Genomic DNA, 23,794 nt, shown 5'->3' with positions numbered 1-23,794 from the left:
GCAGAGGGAACAGAGGAGGTGAGGGCAGCCCGTCCATCCAGGCAGAAGGAATAGAGGAGGTAGGGGCAGCCCGTTAAAGGCAGAGTGAGCGGCTGGGGGTGGGTGCATGGGGTGCTGGATCTCACCTTTGCAGTGGGGTTCCAGTGGAAAACGCAGCCTTAGGCTGAGTCCACACTGCAAATGCTGTGTGCTGTAGGGGAAAGGGCTTCTATCCAAAAAGGGCTTGAAAGGCTGAAGAAGACAGCACAATATCAAGGTCAATGCCAGTTTCTCTGTTTGGATGACCATATAAACTTCAAAATAACTGTAACATAAAAGGATTAAAAACATCTGAAGTATGTCACTTATTCTGAATGTTCTTTTTTTTTTTTTTGAGACGGAGTCTTGCTCTGTCACCCAGGTTGGAGTGCAGTGGCGCGCTCTCAGCTCACTGCAAGCTCCGTCTCTCAGGTTCAAGTGATTCTCCTGCCTCAGCCTCCCGAGTAGCTGGGACTATAGGTGCCCGCCACCACGCCTGGCTAATTTTTTGTATTTTTAGTAAAGACGGGGTTTCACCATGTTAACCAGGATGGTCTTGATCTCCTGACCTTGTGATCTGCCCACCTCGGCCTCTCAAAGTGCTGGGATTACAGGCGTGAGCCACCGCGCCCGGCCCTGAATGTTCTTTGAAAAGATTACTTTGCCTCATGTTAGGAGAGTATGATAAAATACAGCACATTTAGGGAAGTCCATTCATTGTGAGTTGGAGAATGAAAACAGTCAAAACTGGGCCACCAGCTAAGCAGCAGCTACAGCCATGAGTGACCCTGAAACAAAGGCCTGCGAAGTCCTGCCTGAAAGCTGACTTTCAGAAAAGAGTAAGACGACTTGTGTTCCACTGTACATAAGAGCGGGTGTCGTCCAGCCACACGGACAAGATGATGTGGACGACGGGCTTGTTTCTGTCCCGTGGGTGAATGCAAATGCTTCCAGATCCACAGTCGCAGGTCCTGATGGCTGCCAGCTCTCTGAGGGGAGCGTGAGAACTGTGGCCCCTCCAAGTGTGGCCACTGTGTGGCTCCAGCCATGAAGCTGCCCACGCCTGCAGGTCTAGCAGAGTCCAGCGTTATTGGAAGGTGTAGGTCCAAATGTGGATTTTGATGAGAGCCAAGTCAAACAACATCCCTGAGTTGCAAGTACAGACTCCTGACTGGGAAGTCCTGCAGGCCATGACCCTGGAAGAGTCTTGGGCTGTTTCCCAATAAGGAAATGCCTTGATCTCTCCTTGCATTTCACTGCCACAGGGACGCTGACACAAACCAACCCTGAGACGGAGCAATGTTCATGATCTCATCGAACCCCTCCTTTTTGAGACAGGGTCACCCAGGCTGGATCAAAAAGACCTATGTGTAAGAGCTAAAACCATGAAACTCTTAGAAGAGAACACGGCAGTAAATCTTTATGACCCTGTATTAGGCAACAATATCCTACATGACACCAAAACCATAAGCAACAAAAAGAAAACATTAATTGGAATTGCACATCATATACCTGATAAGGGACTTGTATCTGGAATACATAAAGGACTGTTACCACTCAACAATAAAAACAAATTAAGAAACGAGCAAAGGATCTGAATAAGCATTTCTCCAAAGAAGATATACAAATGGTCGATAAGCACAGAAAAAATGCTCTCGTTATCATCTGCCATCAGAGAAATACAAATCTCAACAGCGGGGAGACACCACACCCACCGAGACAGCTGTCATCAACAAGACGGACAACAGCAAGTGGAGACAAGGATGTGGAGAGATGGCGCCCTCCTACGCGGCCAGCGGGAATGTAAAAGGTGCAGCTGCTGTGCACAACAGTCTGGGGGTTTCTCAAATCGCTAAACATAGAGTGACCACATGATCTAGCAATTCCACACTGAGGTACACGCCCAAGAAAAATGAAAACCTACGTCCACACAAAAACCTGCACACAAATTCACATTCACAACAGCCAAGAGGTGGAAACAACTCAATGTCCATCAACAGAGGAAGGGAGAAACGCGACGCAGTGTGTCCACGGAGGAGTAAGGCACTGACCCACGCCACAGTGTGGACAAATGTTAAAAACGCTCGAAGTGAAAGAGGCCGGTTACAAAAGGCCATGTATATCACACACTTGTTCCTACAAAATGTTCTGAACGGGCAGATCCCTAGAGACACAAAGCTGCTAAGAGACTGGGAAGTGTGGGCAAAGTGGAGAGTGACTGCTGATGGGTACAAGGTTTCTTCTTCTTCTTTTTTTTTTGACAGAGTCTTACTCTGTTACCCAGGCTAGAGTGCCATGGCACAATCTCGGCTCACTGCAACCTCAACTCAACCTTCTGGGCTTAAGCAATCCTCCTGCATTAGCCTCCTGAGTAGCTGGGACCACAGTGGCGCACTACCATGCCCTAACTTTCTGTATTTTTTTGTAGAGACGGGATTTTGCCATGTTGCCCAGGCTGATCTCCAACTCCTGAGCTCAAGCAATCTGTCCACCTTGGCCGCCCAAAGTGTTGGGATTACAAGCGTGAGCCACCGTGCCCAGCCTAAATTTTTTTAAAACAAATTTTTTTTTAAGATACAGGGTCTCGCTCTGTCACCCAGGCTGGAGTGCAGCTGTGCAAGGGTAGCTCATGGCAGCCTCCAACACCTAGGCGATCCCATAATCTTCCTGCCTTGGCCTCCTGAGTAGCTGGGACCACAGGCTCATGCCAACTCACCCGGCTAATTTTTCTTTTTTTTTTTTTAATAGAGATGGGGTCTTGCTTTGCTACCCAGGCTGATCTCAAACTCCCGGCTTCAAGCAATCCACTTGCCTCAACCTCCTTAAAGTGCAGGGATACAAGTGTAAGCCACCGCAAGGTTTCACTCTGGGAGACAAAAGTGTTCCCATATTGATTGTGATGATGGCTGCACAACTCTGAATATTCTAGAAACCACTGAATTGTACACTTTAAATGGGTATGTTGCATGGTACATGAATTATATTTCAATAAAGTTGTAAGAAACACCCACAAAAAACATCATCCAGCACTCTAATGTCCAGAGGCCCATCCATTCTGCTCTTAATAGTCAAGTATATTTGAAGGAAAAAAACGGCTGTCCCGAGCCCCAGCGCCTGCCTGTCTCATGGGTCTTCGCTGTTCCCCCAGCAGCTGGCAGCAAGGATCATTCTGCACCCACTCCACAAAGGAAACGGCAGGACCCCAGCCCTCCCCTGCATGCTGGCTGCTGGAGCGCCTCCCCCTGGCCAGCAACACGGACGCCCCACAGCACCTGAGCCCAGTCCCAAGCTCCGGGGGCCAGGCGTGCTTTGGAATTCAGAACTCTGCTGAGAACAGTAACATGGCGCCCAGGGTGTGAGTTACACACCATGCGTGGTATACAAGGGCAGTGTCTGTTAAAGCACACTGATGTTTGCATGTGGACTGTAAGCACTTTCACATCAGTGAGATCCCCTAGAACAAGAACAGCCTCCCAGGAGCTCAGGGCAGATGTCACCACCTTGGGAGTTTTACAGAAAGGCCCTGCGTCGGAGAGCTTTGGGTTTGGAACCACAGGTTCGGGCCGTGGGCCTGCACTCGTCCCCTGGGCTCCAGAGCTGTGGGCAGCAGAGTGGAAGCGCAGGTCGGGGGGCTAGGTACAGACTGCGTGCCGGACCTGCAGGTCGAGGGGCTAGGTACAGACTGCGTGCCGGACTCCCCACACCCCTGGGCTTCGGGAACCACGGTCTACCTTGGTGGCTGCGGGGAGCGGGGCTTGGGTTTCCCCTTCTCCTTCTCCCGCTCCTTCTCCCGGTCGCGGTCACGGTGCTGCCGGTCCTTCTCGTCCCGCTTGGCTCGCTCACGCTCCCACTCCTCCTTCCTCCGCTGCCGCTCCTTGTCGCGCTCACGCTCCCGCTCTCGCTCACGCTCCCTCTGCCGGCGCTCCCGCTCTCGGTCCCGCTCCCGCTCCCGCTCGCGCTCGCGCTGTCTGTTCTCTCTCTCTCGCTCCCGCTCCCTTTCCTTTGTTAAAAAGCCAAACACATGGGGACACAGTGCGTTATTTGGGTGACTGAGGCACTGAAAGCCCTGGCTCCAACACCACGCGATCTGTGTCACAAAATCACACCTAAACCCCACAAACCTACACACAAAACGCCAAGTGCACACGACTATGGCCGAACTCTGCGGTGGAGTACAGAGGACATGGCAAGAGAGAGGCAGGATCAGGGAGCACCCTCCAGTGGGGATCTAATTCCCAACTCTCTCCTTAAAACACAATGTTAAAAACCGGGTCAGATGCCAAATTAGAGCAAACACGAACTAGGAGTGAAATCATCCCAACCGCCAATTCTAGACTAACTCAAGGCAGCAGTTCTGCAGTCACAGCCCAATGCCGCTGGGACAGATGGCCTTCTGCCATGTGGCCTGGGCAAATCCATTCGTCCATCCAGAGACGGGAGTTCCAGGCTTGTCCCAGGTGGGTGCAGCCACAGCAGTGCACATGCCCTGCCTCTGGAGCAGAGCGGGCATCCAAAAGGCTGCTCCTGTTCTTCTAGTACAATCCTCAGATGCCCTTTCCAACTTTCTCTTTGCTCATTCATTTGCTCTAATATTCAATGTTAAAACTGAATAAAGTCCAATTACAGTGCACCTGACGAGTTTCAGGCTCGAGGCCTCTGCTGGGGAGATGTGGGGTGCACCCCCAGCCTCCCTGCTGCGCCTCCCTCAGACACAGCAGAGAAGAACGCAGTGGAAAGGGATTCCTGGGGTTTTCTCCCACATTCCAGGGTGCCATGCCCAGGGGTAGGGAGCAGGACCCTGCAGCCCACCTGCAATGAGGAAGCTGCTCTATGGAGAGACGGGGCACGAGAGGATCGAGCAGGGGGACTTCTCCGGCACAATAGGGCCCTCTCCTCTCGGTGAGCTCACCCTGATGGGCTCCTGAGGAGACAGCCGCACCTGGTCCTCAAAGCTCATGACTGTCCCCGCAGTCACAGAGCAGGAACTACACAGCAGCTTCTAACGGACCCTTCCCTGGAGCACTTCGTCAAATCACCCTAACAGTTAAGATGAGGAACTCACAGTATGAAGCACTTAATTCATCAATACGCTAAACTGAGGCTCAGACCAGGGAGATTTCCAGGGAGGAAATCTCAGTATAGACCAGTCTTCCATGAGAGCAGTGAGGTGCAGCAGGCCCGCAGGAACACACTTAACAAGCTGGCTGAAGTAGATGAAAACAGCCGCCACATCCTAAACGGGATCACTGAGGGGCAGGGAAGAGTGACACACCCGATCAGGGAGACACAGGCATCATTAAGTATACTGGCAAATCTCATTTTCAAAACCAGGCCGAGCTGGGTTCCGTTCCGGGGCTCACACCTGTAATCCCAGCACTTTGGGAGGCCGAGGCAGGCAGATCACCTGAGGTCGGGAGTTTGAGACCGGCCTGACCAACATGGCAAAACACCGTCTCTATTAAAAATACAAAAAATTAGCCAGGTGTAGTGGTGGGCACCTGTAATCCCAGCAACTCTGGAGCCTGAGGCAGGAGAATCACTTGAACCTGGGAGGTGGAGGTTGCAGTGAGCTGAGATCATGCCATTGGACTCCAGCCTGGGCAAGAGTTAACTCCATCTCCAAAAAAAAAAAAAAAAAGAAAAAAGAAAGAAAGAAAGAAAAAGAAAAAACCAGGACAGGCGCAGTGGCTCACATCTGTAATCCCAGCACTCTGGGAGGCCGAGACAAGTGGATTGCTTGAGCTCAGGAGTTCAAAACCATCCTGGGAAACATGGTAAAACCCCGTCTTTACAAAAAAAATACAAAAAATTAGCTGGGCATGGTGGTGCATGCGTGTGGTTCCAGCTACTCAGGAGGCTGAGGCAGGAGAATCGCTTGAACCCAGAAGGTAGAGGTTGCAGTGAGCCGAGATTACGTCAGTGCACTCCAGCCTGGGTGACAGAGTGAGACCCCATCTCAAAAAACAAAAAACAAAAAACAAAAACCAAAAAAAAAAACTCCCAAAACTATAGCAAGAACCAGTTTTCAGGCAAGTCCTTGTTCAAATGACCACTGATTTAATCGCTGGCTCTGAATTAGTTCTCCATAACAATCAATTTGGTTTTGAAATTGGTACACTGTGCTGACTCTATAAGCTCATATAAAGCCCTATATTTTCTACTATAAATAAAAAGGGATGACTTTAATGAACAGATCATGAAGTTCATATCTGGATATTTAAGTCATACTTACTCGGTAATTATGGTACGGCTCTGTTTCTGTATACTGCACCCTGAAATTCTCATACTGTCCGCCACGCCAAAACCGCTCAATTTCATAGTCATAATAAGGGTCCGCATAAGGCTCGAGTCTGAAAAGGGCCAATGAAAAAGAACTCTCATCACTTAGGAACACTGGTATAAAAAGACCACATGAAACATTAGGGACAGAAAGTAACAGACCGTGACTCAGTGGGGTTTACTCCAGGAGTGCAAGGTTAGCTCAAGGTTAGGAAATCTATCCACAAACTACATGTAAGAGCAGGCCAAAAGTCAAGGGGTTCTTTTCACAGATGACAAAAATGTCTGACAAAAATTCAATAGCCTTTTTGATAAAAATACTCAAGAAAATAGGAAGTGAGGGCCGGGTGCGGTGGCTCATGCCTATAATCCCAGCACTTTGGGAGGCCAAGGCGGGTGGATCACCTGAGGTCGGGAGTTTGAGACCAGCCCGACCAACATGGAGAAACCCCGTTTCTACTAAAAATACAAAATTAGCTGGATGTGGTGGTGCATGCCTGTAATCCCAGCTACTCAAGAGGCTGAGGCCGGAGAATCACTTGAACCCGGGAGGCGGAGGTTGCCGTGAGCCGAGATCGTGCCATTGCATTCCGGCCTGGGCAACAAGAGTGAAACTCCGTCTCAAAAATTAAACAAACAAACAAACAAACAAACAAGGAAGTGATACTTTAGCATGATAAAAATATACTGACACACTTTGGAACTAAAGCCAGCACCTTACTCACTGGAGAACAGGAGGAGCTCCCCCAGGAGACTCCGCAACCACCTGTCCCTGTGTGGAGGCACCACCTGACTGGACAAGGGGAGCCCACAGACGCACAAGAACACACAAAAAAGGAGCAAAGCGAGCTCAGATTCGCACAACGATACGATGCTACACACGAAAACCCAGAGACCTGATAAAGCCAATTCAAATACACAAAAAAGAAATTTGGAAAGGCAGAGGATTAAAAAAATTAACATAGAAATCAGTGTCTTCATAGACACAGATTATAACCAGTTAGGAGGCAGAGTGGAGAAAACCACATTTACAAATGCAACAAAGAAGAAAAAAATACTGAGGAATAAAATATTAACATATTTCACCAGAAACGTGCAGAGCTCATTCCTGAGAGATATGAAGCGCGCGTGAATAAATGGGGAGACGCCTGAGAGACACGAACAGTGTGTGAATAAGTGGAGAGACGCCTTTGTGAATAAATGGAGAGACACCTGACATGAAGTGTGTGTGAATAAATGAGGAGATGCGGCCGGGCGCTGTGGCTCAAGCCTGTAATCCCAGCACTTTGGGAGGCCGAGACGGGCGGATCCCGAGGTCAGGAGATCGAGACCATCCTGGCTAACACGGTGAAACCCCGTCTCTACTAAAAAGTACAAAAAACTAGCCGGGCAAGGTGGCGGGCGCCTGTAGTCCCAGCTACTCGGGAGGCTGAGGCAGGAGAACGGCGTGAACCCGGGAGGCGGAGCTTGCAGTGAGCTGAGATCCGGCCACTGCACTCCAGCCTGGGGGACAGAGCGAGACTCCGTCTCAAAAATAAAAAAAAAAAAAAAAAATAAATAAATAGATAAATAAGGAGACGCCTCTGACACAAAGTGTGCGTGAATAAATGGGGAGACGCCTGACATGAAGCGTGCATGAACAAATGGGGAGACGCCTCTGAGAGACACGAAGCGTGCATGAATAAATGCGGAGACGCCTCTTGCACTGGGACAGGACAGCTCGGAATCGCCCACAAGTCAGTCCTTCCTATGCTGACTTATAAATGTAACACAATCCCAGCAAAAACACCAATGAGCCTCTTTACGGAGCCAGACAAGCTGACACCCAAGTTCATGTGAAAAATCAGACCCCAAGACCAGACAAGAAAACCCTGGAAATGAAGACATGCCAGACACGACCTCTGAGATATTAAACATCCTAAAAAGCCTGTATAATTAAGCCAGTGCCATCGCAGCACATGAAAACCGGCGGCCGGAAGAAGCAGGCAGGAGGTCCAGACACAGACCAGGCACGCCCAGAGAGGTGGCGTCTCAGGGACAGAGGGGATTCTTCCTCGAACAGGGAGGGGTCAACTGTCCCGCTGCTGGGAAGGTCAGGCTGTCTTCCCCACTGCGCACAGGGTGGTGGGGTCTGCTCTAAGCTCCTGCCGGGGCCCACAACTCTGCACCTCCTTTCCTGCAGAGCAGAGGAAACAAGGTGCACACCAGCAACAGGAGGTCCCTGGACACCCCTCCAGGGTAGTCTCAGCCCCAGGCCAACCCACTGCTTTGCGTAGACTGGGTGGGAACCTGATGCATCATGGTTTGCGGTGGCTCCAGCTATGGGTGGCCACTAACACCCTCGAGGTCATCTCCTCAACTCTCCACATGGCCTAGCACTGGCTCTCCCAAAGGACACAGCTTCAGTTCGTTCCAATCAGTCCGACCTCATTCAATCGAATGTGCACACTACTCAAATCACACTGAATTATGATACTCAGTAAACATCTGTAGAGACCTGTGGTGACATGACATCATGCTACATAAAAACGAAGAGGAAGCCTGGACAGCATGCGAGACCCCGTCTCTACAAAAATACAAAATTAGCCAGGTCTGGAGGCGCACGGCTGTGGCCCCAACTACTTGGCGGGCTGAGGCAGGAGGATGGCATGAGCCCAGCAGGGCAGAAAAGCCTTTCCCAAAATGAGTGTGAGGGTGTGTGTTCTCTGACAAGAGGGCTGTGCTGGCAAATTTGTTTTTGGGAAACTGCACTGAAGCAAAATGAAAAGGCCTCTTTCCTGCAGGCTTTCTGGCAGTCATGGGTGAGTGGATAGGAATGCGGCACACAGCATTTCCTCAGCAGGGCTGCCTCGGAACCATCTGCTCCGCAGCATGCGCGCTAGAGAACGTGCCACCACGGCACGCCACCGGGAACCGCAACCGCGCGCTAGAGAACGTGCCACCACGGCACGCCACCGGGAACCGTAATCGCGCGCTAGAGAATGTGCCACCACGGCACGCCACCGGGAACCGCAACCGTGTGCTGGAGAACGTGCCACCACGGCACGCCACCGGGAACCGCAACCGCGCGCTAGAGAACGTGCCACCACGGCACGTCACCGGGAACCGCAACCGTGTGCTGGAGAATGTGTCAACACGGCACGTCACCGGGAACCGCAACCGCGCGCTAGAGAACGTGTCAACACAGCACGTCACCGGGAACCGCAACCGCGCGCTAGAGAACGTGTCAACACAGCACGCCACCAGGAATTGCAACCATGCCAACAACGGACTCCTCAGCACTATCGTGAAAAATTCTGAAACACTCTTGAAATGAATTTGGAAGGGTATTTAATTCAATTTAAAAATAAATGCTACTGGGCAGTATCATGGTCTGCACAAACACTTCCCAAACTGTTTTAGGGAACCCAAAATGTTAATGGGCCTTTTGAGAAAAGGATTCTGTGATCAAGCAAGCTTGGGCAAAGCTGGCTCGCAGCAAACGGGAGGCTCGCACCTCATTCTGCAGTCACCACTTAACCAGCCAGCACGAACAGCGTCCTGTGCACACACATGCATTTTGCACTCCACAGGCCCCACGTCCCCAGAGGTCTGGGCAGTGTCAGACTCAGCACTGGCACGTGGAGTGCACTACTCCTCGCTGGTGGGGAGAACCCGAGGTCCTGGCCAAGAGGAACTATTGGACACGCCCACCAGAGGCAGGTGGTTTCTGCCCATAGCCCTGCCCAGGGAGAGGCATGGCAGGTGAAAAGTTGAGCAATTAGAGAACGTGTAAGAATCAGACGTTTGGAGCTTGGAGATCACTTTGTTTAACCATTTCATTTCAATGACAAGGAAACTGGAGCTCAAAAAGTACTAGAAAAAGTTCTAAAATGTCGAACATGACCCACTTTTAATCTAAGGGTTATGCAATATTACACAATGAAATTGTGCATTTGCACAATTCAGGTTGAAATCGTGCTGACCTCAACCCAGGTGGAGGGAGGCTGTGCTCTGCAAAGGGTGGGAGTCAGGTGCTCACATGCCCCTGCCTGCTGCAGAGACCCAAGGTGAAAAGGAGGGTCCCAGGCAGTTCACTAAGGGAGCAGTGATGCAGCCCCCTGCTGCCTCTTGTCCCTCACCCCACCCAGCATGGTCTGGGTGGTGCCCACCTGCCTGTTGCCCACCTTCCTGTTGCAATGTTGGCTACTGAAAGTGAAGGCAGGGGATGAGGTCCCCAAAGGCATGAAGAGGCCACAGCAATGCCTGGGCACCCATACACCCATCTGCCCTCAGAGTCTGTGGGACTGTGGGCTTGCCCATGTGGAGCAGGCCCTGTCTCACTCTCCAGGTATCCCAACCCTCCCTCCCTGCTCACTCAGGGGGCTTCCCTACAGAGCACCAGCAAATCCCAGGGAAATCCACTTGTACTCTCTCAGGTAAGCCTCTGGGACAAAGGAGGTGCTCGACGAGCATCTGGCAGACCTGTTACCTGAGGAAAGGGAGTGTGCTTTTTGAAAATTACTGTTCTGGTTTCTCTGTATCCCAGCCTGACATCCTACTCCAAAGAATAGCAGCCTGCACTCCCGCCTCTAATACACTGGCACGGCACCACTTCCTGTGCTGGGGGCGTATGGGAAGTTGGCAGGGCCCAGTCCGTGGCCCTGGCCATGGCCTGACAGCCTGAGGCTGATTTAATCAGAAACTCTGTTCACGGTGGAGCTACTCCTGATGACCGCATTTCTCACAAGCGACATCCTGTGCACACCAGAGGCCCCTCGTGTCTTTGGGTCACATGTCCCTATTGGACATGTAGAACATTCTGGGTACAGTAGCCCTATGCAAAGATGACATTTCTCTTTTTTTTTTTTTTAAGACAGAGTCTCACTCAGTTGCCCAGGCTGGAGTGCAGTGGCGCCATCTTGGCTCACTGCAAGTTCCGTCTCCCGGGTTCAAGCCATTCTCATGCCTCAGTCTCTCGAGTAGCTGGGACTACAGGTGCCCACCACCACGCCCGGCTAATTTTTTTGTATTTTTTTCTTAGTAGAGATGGGGTTTCACGGTGTTAGCCAGGATGGTCTCAATCTCCTGACCTTGTGATCTGCCCGCCTCGGCCTCCCAAAGTGCTGGGATTACAGGTGTGAGCCACCGCGCCTGGCCGTCATTTCTTAAAGTCTTACATATGTGAGAGTTTTTTGTTCTGTTTTTTGAGAGTCTCGCTCTGTCGCCCAGGCTGGAGTGCAGTGGCACCATCTCAGTTGCTGCAACCTCCACTTCTCGGGTTCAAGAGATTCTCCCACCTCAGCCTCTTGAGTAGCTGGGATTACAGGCACACATTGCCACGTCTCAAAAAAAAAATAAACAAACAAATAAATAAAATAAAATAAAATAAAAAAGATATGGAGTCTCACTCTGCCGCCCAGGCTGGAGTGCAGTGGCACAATCTTGGCTCACTGCAACCTCCGCCTGCCAGGTTCAAGCAATTCTCCTGCCTTAGCCTCCCGAGTAACTGGGATTACAGGAGCACACTACCATGCCCTGCTAATTTCTTCTGTATTTTAGTAGAGACAGGGTTTTACCATGTTGCCCAGACTGGTCTCGAACTCCTGAGCTCAGGCAATCCGCCCGCCTCGGCCTCCCAGAGTGCTGGGATTACAGGTGTGAGCCACCGTGCCCGGTGCAAAGTATTATTTTTACTAAGTGATCCTGCTAGGAGAATTTTTAATTCCAAAAGAGATATAAAGAAAAAACAGGCTGGGTGTGGTGGCTCATGCCTGTAATCCCAGCACTTTGGGAGGCCGAGGTGGGCAGATTACGAGGTCAGGAGATCGAGACCATCCTGGCTAACACGGTGAAACCCCATCTCTACTAAAAAAAAAATACAAAAAATTAGCTGGGTGTGGTGGCGGGTGCCTGTAGTCCCAGCTACTCAGGAGACTAGGGCAGGAGAATGGCGTGAACCCGGGAGCCTACAGTGAGCCAAGATGGCACCACTGCACTCCAGCCTGGGCGACACAGCGAGACTCTGTCTCAAAAAAAAAAAAAAAAAAAAAGGAAAACAACAACAAAAGGAAAAACGATTTTCTTGTCCTTTACACAGTGTCAGACTATTCCCTGAAGACTTCTCGAACAGGCACCATATTCCACTGGTTCTACAACGACGTGTTTACTCCATCCCGCAGTAAGCAAAGCCTGCCTGCATGAAGGTGCTGCTACGTGACAATTATTTGCAAAACTCAACATCAGTTGGCTAACGTCTATATTCCCAGCAACTTAGAAGGCTCAGGCACGAGGACTGCTTGAGTTCAAGAGTTGGAGACCAGCCTGAGCAACATAGCAAGATCTCATCTCAAAAAGCCAATAGAAAACCCTCAACATTAGGGAATAAAATGACGTGGTATCTTTAGAGGGTTTATGTCCCTGGAATTACTTAAAATCAATGATTCTCAGAATTACCTGGAGGGCTTGTTTTTAACAAACCACTGGCTGGGCTCTCCCTGGAGTTTCAGACTCAGACTGTCTGGGGTGGGGCTGAGAACCTGACCTCTCACATACTGCCGGGACAGCCGTGGCTGAGGGTGAGGCGCCACGCCAGGAGGTCACAGCTATCAATCCAGGCTGCACTCTCCTCACCTGTGCAGCAGGGACATGGCCCTGACCTCGGCCTGCTGTGACCCAAAACAGGTCAGGGGCACCGGATGCAAAGCCTGTCACGCAGCAGGATTCCAGCATGCGAGTGTTGCTGGCTTGGCCTCTTCTGTGCCATGAAGGCCCTGGAGCCTGACGGCCAACTGGGCTGCCAGCCACCCTCCTGCACACCCTACAAGCTGTGGCCTGCTTTGCCAGCTGTTCCAGGTGAGGCCCAGCCTGCAGCGGGCACGGGTAGGACCGAGAAGGCTGGGTGACATGGGGAGCCACTCCTGCTAACAGCACGCACCAAGACGCCTGAGCTTGCAGCGCAGCTCCCTCCCTCCCTCTGGGTCTCAGCAGCCCAGCCACACTGGCTCCCTCCACTCACTGTTTTCCTCTGCAGCCATCTGGTGGACCCAACTTTCCCCTAGATGCTCTTTGTGACAATCATAGGGTGGTCTCCACCCTCCTGGCAGGACGCTGACTGACAGTTCTTCCCACTGTGTCTATCAGAAACAGCCAGGGCACCTCGCCACTGTGACACATGCACCCTGACCCTGTTCCCAGAGGTCCTGACTCACCAGGTCTCAGGGGAGGCCTGGCACAAAAGGCCTCAGGTTAACTGTAACATGCAGAGGCCGCACTATAAAAACAAACAAAACACAAACATACAGAAAAATCTGGCTCTCAGACACCAGTGAAAACCTTTCAGCCCTGACTGCCGAGGCTTTAGCATTTGGGGGTCCTCCTACAGTGTAGATACTCGCTCCTGGGAGAGAAGCTAGAGAGCCAGGAGTCAGCTTCTGTCACCTGGTGCCAGGACGGGAGACACCTGTTTCTGTAACCAACACTGATATACAACACACACACAGAGGGCACTCCAAAAAACCTGAGAGACCTGCCGAACCACTTCCAAGCAGGCAGTTTTCAGGTCCCTGCTCCAGTCAGGGAAACTGGAAATAGAGGTCAAGGATCATGCCCAGGTTCTAAGATCCATCATTCCATCATTCCTCACACATATTTATAGAGTCCTCTGTGCGCACGAGCTCTGGGGCAGGAAACACGACACGTACATCTAACAACAACAACAACAAAACACAAAGGCCTCCAGGGCTTCAGGAGACACCCCTGGGGATCCTGCAGAGTTTTGACTCGAATGCATCTTTCTGTGATCTGACATTCCACACGAAATTTAATTAGAAAATGTACACTTTTTAGCCAAGTCTTTAAATACCTATCCCTTCAACCTCTAAGTTGTCACCTTCAGGGGCAGGTGTGGGCCACTGGGGCTTCCTCCCCCAACTCCCGCAGGCAGAAAGCCCAGGGGAGCCTGCTCGCAGCAAGAAGGCCTTGAGAAGGGCCTTGCAGGGCCAAGTCAACAGGACCGAATCCTGGAGTGCACGCACTGCACGCCTGCCTTTTCTGTGCGCCGTTTATTATCACTCCAGACAGAAATCATAGTGATTATGATTCCCTAATAGCTACCAGAAATGTACAGGGCTGCTAAGGCCTCAGCATAATGGAGCGCCAATTCAGATCTGAGCGAATTACAATCCAGTTCCCCGCCCTGAACCTCACCGGGCCGCCCACAGGCAGAGTTTTGTAAACAGCACTTTGTATGCCACGCAATCCCCCCAAGGTCTGACTTCCACCCTTCAACCTAGGCACCACTTCTGTAAGACAGGATTTTTAAACACCAGGCATAAATGGGCCGGGCGCAATGGTTCATGCCTGTGATCCCAGCACTCTGGGAGGCCGAGGTGGGCGGATCACTTGAGGTCAGGAGTCCGAGAACATCCTGGCCAACATGGCGAAATCCCATCTCTACTAAAAATACAAAAATTAGCTGGGTGTGGTGGTGTACGCCTGTAGTCCCAGCTACTTGGGAGGCTGAAGCAGGAGAACCGCTTGAACCCATGGAGGCGAAGGCTGCAGTGAGCCGAGATTGTGCCACTGCACTCCAGCCTGGGTGACAGAGTGAGAATCCGTCCCAGAAAAAACAAAACAAAACAAAACAAAAACACCAGCCATCAATGCCCTGAAGGAGCCAAGCAGTGAAGACAAAACAGCACTGACAGCGAAGAGGCTGTAGCTGTTATGCTCCTGGCTTGTGGCAACCTCCACACATTTCCTGGCTCCCGGCTAATGTGGGGAGGGTAAGGAGCCAGAAACACAGACTTGGGAGGCTCTAGAGGCCTCGAGGACAGCGGCAAAAACTCTCAGAGCTCAGGAACCACAGCGGTGTGAGTGCTGCCAGTCAAGGCCCGCAGTACAGAGCCGCAACGCTTCCTTCCTAGAAGCAAAAAGCTGAGATGAGCTGTGAGAACCAAGCCTGAACGCTCTCAGGCATGTCACTGCGACTCCAGCAAGCGAGGCTGGGCCCCAGCCGAGTGCACCCTGGGGCCCCGGACATGGCCGCAGGCAGGGAGGAACCGGAGGGGCAGGCGGGGCCATTCCTTACACTGTGTCTCTGACATCTCTCGGGAGCCGAGAATTCCAATCTCGAAAAGCTTCATTTTCTTTGTCAAATTCCCGTTCGTCTTCGCCAATGGTCACCGTAAACCTTTTCTCTTCAAAGTCAGGCTCCTGTTCTTTTCGGATAGTTGCTTTTTTTAAAACCTACCATTGTAAGAAGAAAGAAGTCAACACGGAGTGGAATACTGGGCGTCGCTGTTAGGAAACACAAAAGCGGCCACCCCACCCGACCGCAGCAGCCCCCCAGGAGCAGGAGCTGCCGGCTGCAAGTGCTCGAGGGTGAGGGGCGGGCACAGCACAGGCGTCTTTCTGGGCAGGGCAGTCTGTGCCCGTCTCTGCATGAACAGCTGCCCCCAGCCTCCGTGTGCCCACGTGAGGTACTCATCACTTCCTTCAACCACCCTTGGAACTGAACTCATGGTTCAGTTACTCAGTGACAAGCAGCACGTGGAGTGGCTGGAGTCTCAGAGGGAAGGAGGTGACATGCCGAGGGAGTGAGGAGGAACATCTTGTCCATCATTTCCCAGCAGAGAGGCTGACCAGGAATATGAGGAAGCGGGGCTGGGTGCCGGCAGAGTGGTTCCCAGAGCTTAAGTTCATACACTGGGGCCAACATGGGCCTAGAGGGAGGGAGTGTGCAGTGACGGGGCCAGAAAGCCCCAAGCTCTCTCCAGAAGAACAGTCTCAGGAGCATGGGGCGCAGATCCCGGGGTGCGGCGAGGGCAGCCTCACCAGGCTTTCTGTGAGTGGCTGGAGACTGCACCCTGTGCTCCTGGGCAGCGCCAGTCGGGGGCCCAGTGCTGATCCAGCCCCATGAAAACAGTGGGTATGCCCTGGACTGAACTTCCTGGCCTACTGGGTTGCTGCCTGAGACAGTTAGATTTAATCCTCCGGCCGGGCGCGGTGGCTCAAGCCTGTAATCCCAGCACTTTGGGAGGCCGAGACGGGCGGATCACGAGGTCAGGAGATCGAGACCATCCTGGCTAACACAATGAAACCCCGTCTCCACTAAAAATACAAAAAAATTAGCCGGGCGTGGTGGCGGCGCCTGTAGTCCCAGCTACTCGGGAGGCTGAGGCAGGAGAATGGCGGGAACCCGGGAGGCGGAGCTTGCAGTGAGCCGAGATCGCGCCACTGCACTCCAGCCTGGGCGACAGAGCGAGACTCCGCCAAAAAAAAAAAAAAAAAAAAAAAAAAAAAAAAAAAAAAAAAAAAAAAAAAGCTTTAATCCTCCATCTTTCTGGGCCTGGTGGCGCATGCCTGTAATCCCAGCTACTTGGGAGGCCGAGGCAGGAGAATCACATGAACCTGGGACGTGGAGGCTCCGATGAGTCAAGATTGGGCTATTGCACTCCAGCCTGGGCGACAAGAGCGAAACACCCGTCTCACAAAAAAAAAAAATAATAATAATAAAGACACCACAGAAACCGACCCCTAACTTCGGAGCTTTTTTTCTGGGGCTTTCTATGGCTGTCTCTGGACTGAGGAAATCCCAGTTTTGTCAAGAACCACTCCTGTAATAGCATCTTTCTTGTCAGGATTTCTGCCGAATTCTATTACCTCTTTTGCATGCCGGAGTCCTCGTTCCCAGGCACTCTCTGTTGGGGGCTCTGGAGGGGGTGGAGGCAAAATTTCATCAACTACCGGCCCACCCTGTTGAAAAATGAGAAGGGAGAAGGTGAGAAAGTAAAACTTTCAAGTGTACAGAGAAACCAGACAGTAAAAACATCAACTACAACACCAGCTGGCCGCGTGTGGCCGCTCTCCTTCCACCAAGCCTCACTCCGTCCCCAGAAAGCCGAGGCCTGCTTCCACTCGGGACAACAGAAGCAGCTGAAACGGGGCACTGAGCCTGCGCTAAGGCACAGCGACTTGTCTTAAGCTTGAGATTCAGACAGAGCTCAGCTGGCTGATGTGCTAACAATGAAAGAAGAGGCATCACGCACCCAAGGGTTGGCGGGCATCAGCGGGTGAGGTCCGAGAGGCGGGGCGCCATTAGGCGGGAAGGGGTCGGCTTTGGTGATTAGGGAGTAGTTCCCCTTGTCGTTCACTCCAGGGTGTATAAACCTACAATTCATTCCCCAGGTACAGTTCCCTATGGAAACAAAAGTGAGATCAGAAAGGGTCCACAAGAGCCTAACTGCACAAGGGCAGCTGCCGGGGTTGGGGGTGGGAGAGGGCAGAGGCCATGTTTACCCAGGCCTGATGGTGAGCCACACAGCAGCGGGGACTGAACGGGGAGGTGGGTGGGATAAGCCTGGAGAGGCTGAGCCAGGCAGCTGCACCTGCCCAGGCACAGCAGTTCCCCAGAGGCTGCCAGGAACCCATGGCGCCTTGGTCAGAGGAAACAGCCCGTTTCAGAGTCACTTTGTGGAGAGTTCATGCATACCAACTGTCTGAGTATTAATTTTCCCCTTAAACCAGAAAAGCCCCAGAGCCTTGCTTCCAGCCCTGGCCCAGGCTCATCTAGGTACACCTGGATGTTAACTGTATTTGTGCTGACACAGACATCAATGAGAAGCATTAACAATGATCAGAAGCCTGCAGGTGTGCTCAGGGTGCCCTTGGCCACCTCTGTACATCTGCATTTCTCTTATGAAAATTCTCACAGAGCATTTCAAGATATTTCTGGAATTTAAACAGGGCTTTTACACTTTGCTCATAAATAACAATCACAAACCTTCATCTTCAACAGAACATCAGAGTTAGTAAAGGAAACCTCGACTTTTCAGTGCAGAATATAAGACATCTAAGTGTTTAATTACTGAATCACTTTTTAAAAATGTACTTTTTTGAATAGATAATATGTATACATTGTTTAAAACCAAATATGGCATATAGTATCTAAGTGATTTTAGAAATTTTTTCAATGGGTTAACTGCAGTTAGATTTTAAATCATTTAAAATTTTAATCTTAAACATCATTAACACTTAAGCTTGCATTAAAACCAACTCAACACAACATAATAACAATATCAATCCAAATTAAACATGAAAGAAAGTAAACTTAAAATTGCTTATCTGGAAATGCAAAAATGACAAACTAATTTTTAAAATTTCTAAAAGCATTTCAGAGATCACACATAAGTCAAAAGAGGTTGGGAGGCCAGGCACAGTGGTTCACGCCTGTAATCCCAGCATTTTGGGAGGCCGAGGCGGGAGGATCGCGAGGTCAGGAGATCGAGACCATCCTGGCTAACAGTGAAATCCCATCTCTACTAAAAAAAAAAAAATACAAAAAATCAGCCTGGCATGGTGGCAGGCGCCTGTAGTCCCAGCTACTCGGGAGGCTGAAGTAGGATAATGGCGTGAACCCGGGAGGTGGAGCTTGCAGTGAGCCAAGATTGCGCCACTGCACTCCAGCCTGAGTGACAGAGTGAGACTCCATCTCAAAAAAACAAAACAAAACAAACAAAAGAGGTTGGGAAATGTTATTCTATAGGGGGTTCAAAAATCCAGAGCCTCAGAGAGATTTAAAGAAAAACCGACAATGCAGTCATACATCTAAGAGACTCAACATACCACAGAGCTCTTCATGGTTTGCCTCTGAAAATACCCATGCAGTATTCAAAATCAGGTGTGTAACTAAACAAGTAACAAAAGCTCATTGTAAAAAATGTCCAAGTACAGAGAAGTGCTGACAACAGAAACCACAGCTTTTCTGTACTCCTTTTTCCTGTTTTTCAGACGGAGTCTCGCTCTGTCACCCAGGCTGGAGAGAAATGACGCAATCCTGGCTCACTGCAACCTGCACCTCCTGGGTTTCAGCGATTCTCCTGCCTCAGCCTCCTGAGTAGCTGGGATTACAGGTGGACACCACCACGCCCAGCTAATTTTTATATTTTTAGTAGAGACAGGGCTTCACCATGTTGGCCAGGCTGGTCTTGAACTCCTGACCTTGTGATCTGCCCGCCTCAGCCTCCCAAAGTGTTGGGATTACAGGCATGAGCCACCGCACTCGGCCTCTGTACTACTTTTTCATCTAGAATATGTATCTGGGTGGTGGCTAAATGTTATTGTTCTTCTATTTACAAAAATATTTAGGACATCACCTACGAACCTGCTGTCAAAAAAGATCCTTTCTCACTGATATTGGCAGGGGGAGAAAAGAGGAATAAGGCAGAAGAGAACAAACCAGCAAGCACCGAAGAGCAAGCCGAGAAGGTGAGCGTGGGGCTGCCACCAGACGCTGATGGATGACAGTGTTCAGCTCTCGGGGGCCACCTGCCCGGGGGGGCTGAGCGCTGCCCTGCCCCTGGCCAGAGTAAAGGGGAAGATGGCTCTGGAAAGCAGCACAGTTGGCCTGCACATCTAGCTGGGACACACCTAAAGCAGATGTCAGGCAAAAAGAACACTGCTGTCCCATCCACCTTTTTAAAATGTGAACTTTTATCTGTGTAGGAACACACCCAACTGTTGGGAATGTGGGAAGAGGCTTTAGATTTTATTTTCTCGACTTCTGCCAGTCCATTTTTCCTTCTTTTTTTTTTTTTGAGACAGAGTCTTGCTCTGTTGCCCAGGCTGGAGTGCAGTGGAGTGATCTAGGCTCATTGCAACTTCTGCCTCGTGGGTTCGAGCAATTCTCCTGCCTCAGCCTCCTGAGTAGCTGGGATTACAGGTGGACACCCCCACGCCCAGCTAATTTTTGTATTTTTAGTAGAGATGGGGTTTTGCCATGCTAGCCAGGCTGGTCTCAAACTCCTGACCTCAGGTGATCCACCCGCCTCGGCCTCCCAAAGAGCTGGGATTGCAGGTGTCAGCCACCGTCCCCAGCCTTACTTTCATAGTTTAAAAAGCAATTTGTTTAAAAAAAAAAAAATTATCCGAAAATGGAAGCAAAAATAAAGATCTTCTGGTATACAAACTGTATACTCTTCTGTTTCTAACTGGGACTTCAAACCCAGAATTTATGTGGATTGTGATTCTAACAGTATAAAGACAGTCCTGCAGATATTGCGTACAAAGACACGGCCTTAGGCCAGAAGAGGACAAGGACAGAGGCCGCTGGAGCGGGGCAGAGGCAGCTCCTTCACTGCTGAAATGTCTAATACTATTTCTGGCTTCAAGGCAGGATGATGGTCTTTTTCTTCACTGGAATGTCAGCACAGTAGCAACTGTTTGTTTTTGTTTTTTCTGAGACGGAGTTTTGCTCTTGTTGCCCAGGCTGGAGTGCAATGGCACGATTTCAGCTCACTGCAACCTCCACCTCCCAGGTTCAAGTGATTCTCCTGCCTCAGCCTCCCAAATAGCTGGAATTACAGGCATGCACCACCAGTCTGGCTAATTTTGCATTTTTAGTAGAGATGAGGTTTCTCCGTGTTGGTCAGGCTGGTGTTGAGCTTGCGACCTCAGGTGATCCACCCACCTCGGCCTCCCAAAGTGCTGGGATTACAGGCATGAGTCACCACGCCCGGCCAACTATTTTATTCTCTTATTAATCTTCACGTCTGTGTAAACATTGTGTTACTTTACATATATGAAATATTTCATAATAAAATGAAATACTTGTAAATAAAAAATATCCACCCACTCTAAAAGGTACACTGTGAAGTCGACCTCCTACCCCACGGCCATTGCCAGAGGCAGTTATGAATATACTGGGGCTCCATCCACCAATCATTCCCCCTTTTACCTGAGAATATAAATCATGCTCTGTGTTGAGCCTCGTTTTTTTTTACTGAACAATGTAACTACAGAAAGGGAACCTGCATGCTCAGCAGCAACAAACCCAAACTGGATCAGGGAAACAGACAGGAAACGTGGAAAATCCAGAAACTAAACAGAGACGGCAGGAAGTGAGGCTCAGCTCCCGCTCCAGCACAGCCCACATGAAATATCTTTAAATGTCTCTTCTGATTTTGAATACGGTAAATATCCATTCCGTTTCCTTGGTTCACATGGGTCATTTCTATTGACGTGTATAATGGTATTAGAAATTGAGAAAGGCCTTTAAAGATAACTCATTATTGAACAACAACAAGGTATCCGATAGATAGTAACCAATATTTATGAAACTAGTTTAAAATACTTGGTGAGAGGAGTGGCATTCTTTGCCTTTTTGCGACTCCCTTGAATGCTGACCCCGGAAAACCCCCGGCCTCCCATCTGTGTGTGATCGGCCATGAAGGGCTGCTGTGGCTGAAGCAGGAGAGGACATTACAGACCCACTTAGAGACTCAGCTAGAAAGGGAGGGGCATCTAAAAGCCTTTTCAGATGTGCTGAGAGCTTCTTCCTGACACCACACTCAGCATGGGAAGGCTCCTTACAGTGAGCTGCAATCGAATCCTATCACCACCCTTTCCCAGCTTGGCTTCTCTGAAATCCATTGGTCTATCTTGAACTTTGAATGGGTCTTTTACAAAGGCATGATTCTGTGACATCCTGCAATGGTCACCTGAGAAAGTCCTGACTCACCGAGAAGCTGGTGAGCACACAAACCAATTTTCAACTGAAAGCTTCAATTTTAATACTGCTAACACTGTCCGTTGTTCCCCTTGAAGCCGCGGGCTCACTTTGTTCCTGCCAGGACCCGGACCTGCATGCCCCGGCATGTCTGCCAGTCTTCGTCATGAATGTGTGCTCCACGGAGAGCGCACAGGGTCAGCCGCAGCTCAAGCCTTGCACGTGCTGCCCTTTGAGGCCGCTGGACTTGAGTGCTGGCAGGGGCTCTACCGGCGCTGCCACTCCGCCATGCTGAGTACTGAGAGACATGCACAGTAGGACCCCTCCTCTGCTTTCTGGCTTTCCACAATTTCAGTTACCTGTGGTCTGAAAATATTAGACAATTCCAAAAATAATTCCTAAATTTTAAATGATGTCTGTGTTGAGTAGCAAGATGAAATCTTGTGCCGACCTCCTCTGTCCCACCTGGGACACGAATCCTCCCTTTGTCCAGCAGATCCACGCTGTCAACGATGCTAACTGCCCACTAGTCATCTAGCAGCCCTCTTGGCCACCAACAACCGTTGGGAGCACGGTGGTGCTGTGCTCACTGTGGCTGTGACCCACGATCACTGGGGGCAGATGACCTTCCTCCTGACGCATCGGCAGGAGATCACGAGGAGCCCAATGCCACATGGCAAGGCCTCCGTGTCATCATGCGAGCGTTTCATCTCACGTCATCAGATGGCTGAGTGCAGTAAAGTGAGCTCTTCTGAGAGACCATGATCACATTTTTATTGCAACTGCTCTATTTTATGATTGGCTATTGCTGTTAATCTCTTACTGTGCCTAATTTATAAATTATATTTTATCATAGGGATGTACTTATAAAATCATGGAACTGTATACTTAAAATGGGTCAATTTCATGGCACATAAATATTACTTTAGTAAAGTTTTTTTAAAAGACCTTATAAATAATAATAAATAAAACATCTGTACTCAAGTGTAAGATTTAATTAAATTACAATTCTTACTACTACAGCACAGACATGAAGTAAAGTGGCATGGGAGGCCGAGGTGGGCGGATCATTTGAGGTCAGGAGTTCGAGACCAGCCTGACCAACTGAAACACAAAATTTAGCCACTACCAAATTACAAAAATTAGCCAGGCATGGTGGCCTGTGCCTATAATCTCAGCTACTCAGGAGGTTGAGGCAGGAGAATAGCTTGAACCCGGGAGGCGGAGGTCGCAGTGAGCTGAGATCATACCACTGCACTCCAGCCTGGGCAACAGAGGCAGACTGTCTCAAAAAAGTAAAATAAAATAAAATAAAATAAAAATAAATAAATATAGTTTTGACCTCAGGGTCCCCTGAAAGGGTCTCAAGGACTCCCAGGGGTTCACAGACAACACTCAGACCTGCTGCTTTAAACACAGTTTTGCAAGGATTCAAAACTGAGCAAAAGACGTTTCTTCAAGGCAGACCCAGGACAAATGAGCTACCGAGCACATGAAAACAGACAGCTCGGCACAAACCTTCAGGGAAGGCAGATCAAAAGCCAGGAAGGTGTTACCTCCCACCACTGGAATGGCTACTACCAAAAAAACAGAACAGAGTACTGGTGAGGACGTGGAGAAACTGGACACCTCCACGCTGCTGCTGGGAAAGTCCAACGGCAGAGCCACTGTGGAAAACAGCCTGGCGGCTCCTCGAAAGATGAAACACACAACCACCACGTCGTCCACAACTCCACTGCCAGGCTGCTCGCGAACGAACTGAAAGCAGGGTCTGGAGAGAGACTTTTACGCCCATGTTCACAGCAGCTCTACTCACAATTGCCTGGAGGTGGAAGCCACCCAAGTGTCCATCCACAGATGAGGATACACCCCACGCCGCTTCTCCACACTAAGAAATAGAGGTCAGATTTTTTTTTTTTTGTGAAACCAAGTCTCATTCCGACACCCAGGCTGAAGTGCAGTGGTGTGATCTCGGCTCACTGCAACCTCTGCCTCCTGGGTTCAAGTGAT

At 50.3% G+C, this 23,794-nt stretch overlaps 1 protein-coding gene across 2 annotated transcripts in view; it reads right to left on the bottom strand.

Annotated features, from left to right (window-relative positions):
• The window catches only part of ZC3H18 (zinc finger CCCH-type containing 18), a 69,061-nt gene that overhangs the window by 20,735 nt on the left and 24,532 nt on the right, over positions 1 to 23,794 (bottom strand). For both annotated transcript variants that reach the window (XM_050773610.1, XM_050773611.1), the window contains 5 exons: positions 17,328 to 17,476; positions 16,942 to 17,034; positions 15,368 to 15,525; positions 6,251 to 6,368; positions 3,750 to 4,018 (listed from right to left, as the gene is read on the bottom strand). In XM_050773610.1, coding sequence (XP_050629567.1) covers positions 3,750 to 4,018; positions 6,251 to 6,368; positions 15,368 to 15,525; positions 16,942 to 17,034; positions 17,328 to 17,476 — 787 coding nt within the window. The remainder of the gene's footprint in view (positions 1 to 3,749; positions 4,019 to 6,250; positions 6,369 to 15,367; positions 15,526 to 16,941; positions 17,035 to 17,327; positions 17,477 to 23,794) is intronic.

This window comes from Macaca thibetana, chromosome 20, assembly GCF_024542745.1.
Source record: "Macaca thibetana thibetana isolate TM-01 chromosome 20, ASM2454274v1, whole genome shotgun sequence".
Taxonomy (NCBI): domain Eukaryota; kingdom Metazoa; phylum Chordata; class Mammalia; order Primates; family Cercopithecidae; genus Macaca; species Macaca thibetana.
The sequence above is the reverse complement of the archived record's forward strand: the minus strand, read 5'-3'. Positions and strand labels throughout refer to the sequence as shown.